This window comes from Galeopterus variegatus, unplaced genomic scaffold (assembly GCF_000696425.1).
Source record: "Galeopterus variegatus unplaced genomic scaffold, G_variegatus-3.0.2 Scaffold3605, whole genome shotgun sequence".
Taxonomy (NCBI): domain Eukaryota; kingdom Metazoa; phylum Chordata; class Mammalia; order Dermoptera; family Cynocephalidae; genus Galeopterus; species Galeopterus variegatus.
Genome location: NW_007729716.1, coordinates 213,367 through 214,436, shown reverse-complemented (window position 1 = coordinate 214,436; position 1,070 = coordinate 213,367). Strand labels below are relative to the sequence as shown.

The 1,070-nt window shown below is 41.0% G+C and overlaps 1 protein-coding gene across 1 annotated transcript in view; it reads right to left on the bottom strand.

Annotated features, from left to right (window-relative positions):
* Nucleotides 1-522: 522 nt before the first annotated feature.
* The window catches only part of CEP89 (centrosomal protein 89kDa), a gene marked incomplete at its 3' end in the record, with an annotated part of 44,704 nt that continues 44,156 nt past the window's right edge, over nucleotides 523-1,070 (bottom strand). The window contains exon 14 of the mRNA XM_008585528.1: nucleotides 523-703. Within this exon, the coding sequence (XP_008583750.1) occupies nucleotides 523-703 (181 nt within the window). The remainder of the gene's footprint in view (nucleotides 704-1,070) is intronic.

The window sequence follows — 1,070 nt, the reverse complement described above, 5'->3', positions numbered from 1 at the left end:
ATTGTTAATAGGTATCCACACACACACACACACACACACACACACACACACACACACACTCTTTAAAAAGCATAAAATTGTGACCATTCTGTACATACTGTTTTGCAACCTAATCCCTTCACTTAAAAATATATTGCAGCCATTTTTTCATGTCAAAAGGAACCTTTTGTGACATCATATTTAATGGCTACATTATATTCCACTTTATGGTGGTAGCCTTCCATTTAACTAGTTCCCTATTACTATATATTTAGGTTTCCAGTTTTATTAGTTTAAATCATCTTTGGCTCTAAAACTAATAAAGTCTAGAACAGCAGGAAAAAAAAAATCATACACACACAAAGTACAGACTGCAGCCCTCAAGGACAGCCAGATTCTACTTTAATGAAATATTTACCTTTCTTGCTCAGACACCTGTGCTGGTGTAGGCAAAAAAAGACCTCGAAAAAGACTAATCAACCTCTCTCCACTCTGCCTGTATTAATGTGCATAATGACAGCTGAAAAGACTTTAAATCCTTACCTTTTTAATTCATTTACAATCGAAGTATGAACTTTCATTGTAATTTTGCCGTCCAAGTGTGTTTTGAGTTCTTGGCACCTGGCATGTAAACTCTCCAACTGCTCCTTGTTTTCCATCAGCTCCTTTTCTTGGCCCTGGGTTTTAGTCTCCAGGAGCATTAGTTGTTTTGTCAGCTTAGAAACTGAAAAACAAAAGACAAGGATAAAGACTTGGCAGAGAAGACTCAATAAAACATGATTTTGGTTACTAGAAAATACTAATGAAAGTCAGCTTATAAAAATGATCTTTTTGGGCCAGCCCGGTGGCGCACTGGATAGTGCGCCGCTTGGGAAGCGCGGCGGCGCTCCCGCCCGAGGGTTCGGATCCCACATACGGACCGGTTCCCGCTCACTGGCTGAGCGAGGCGCGGGGGCAACGCCAAGGGTTGCAATCCCGTTGCCGGTCCCCGGTCCGGTACGGGGGCAACACTGAGGGTTGCGATCCGTTGCCGGACACGGAAAAAGACAAAAGACAAAAAAAAAAAAAAAAAAAATTTTTTTTTTTTTTTT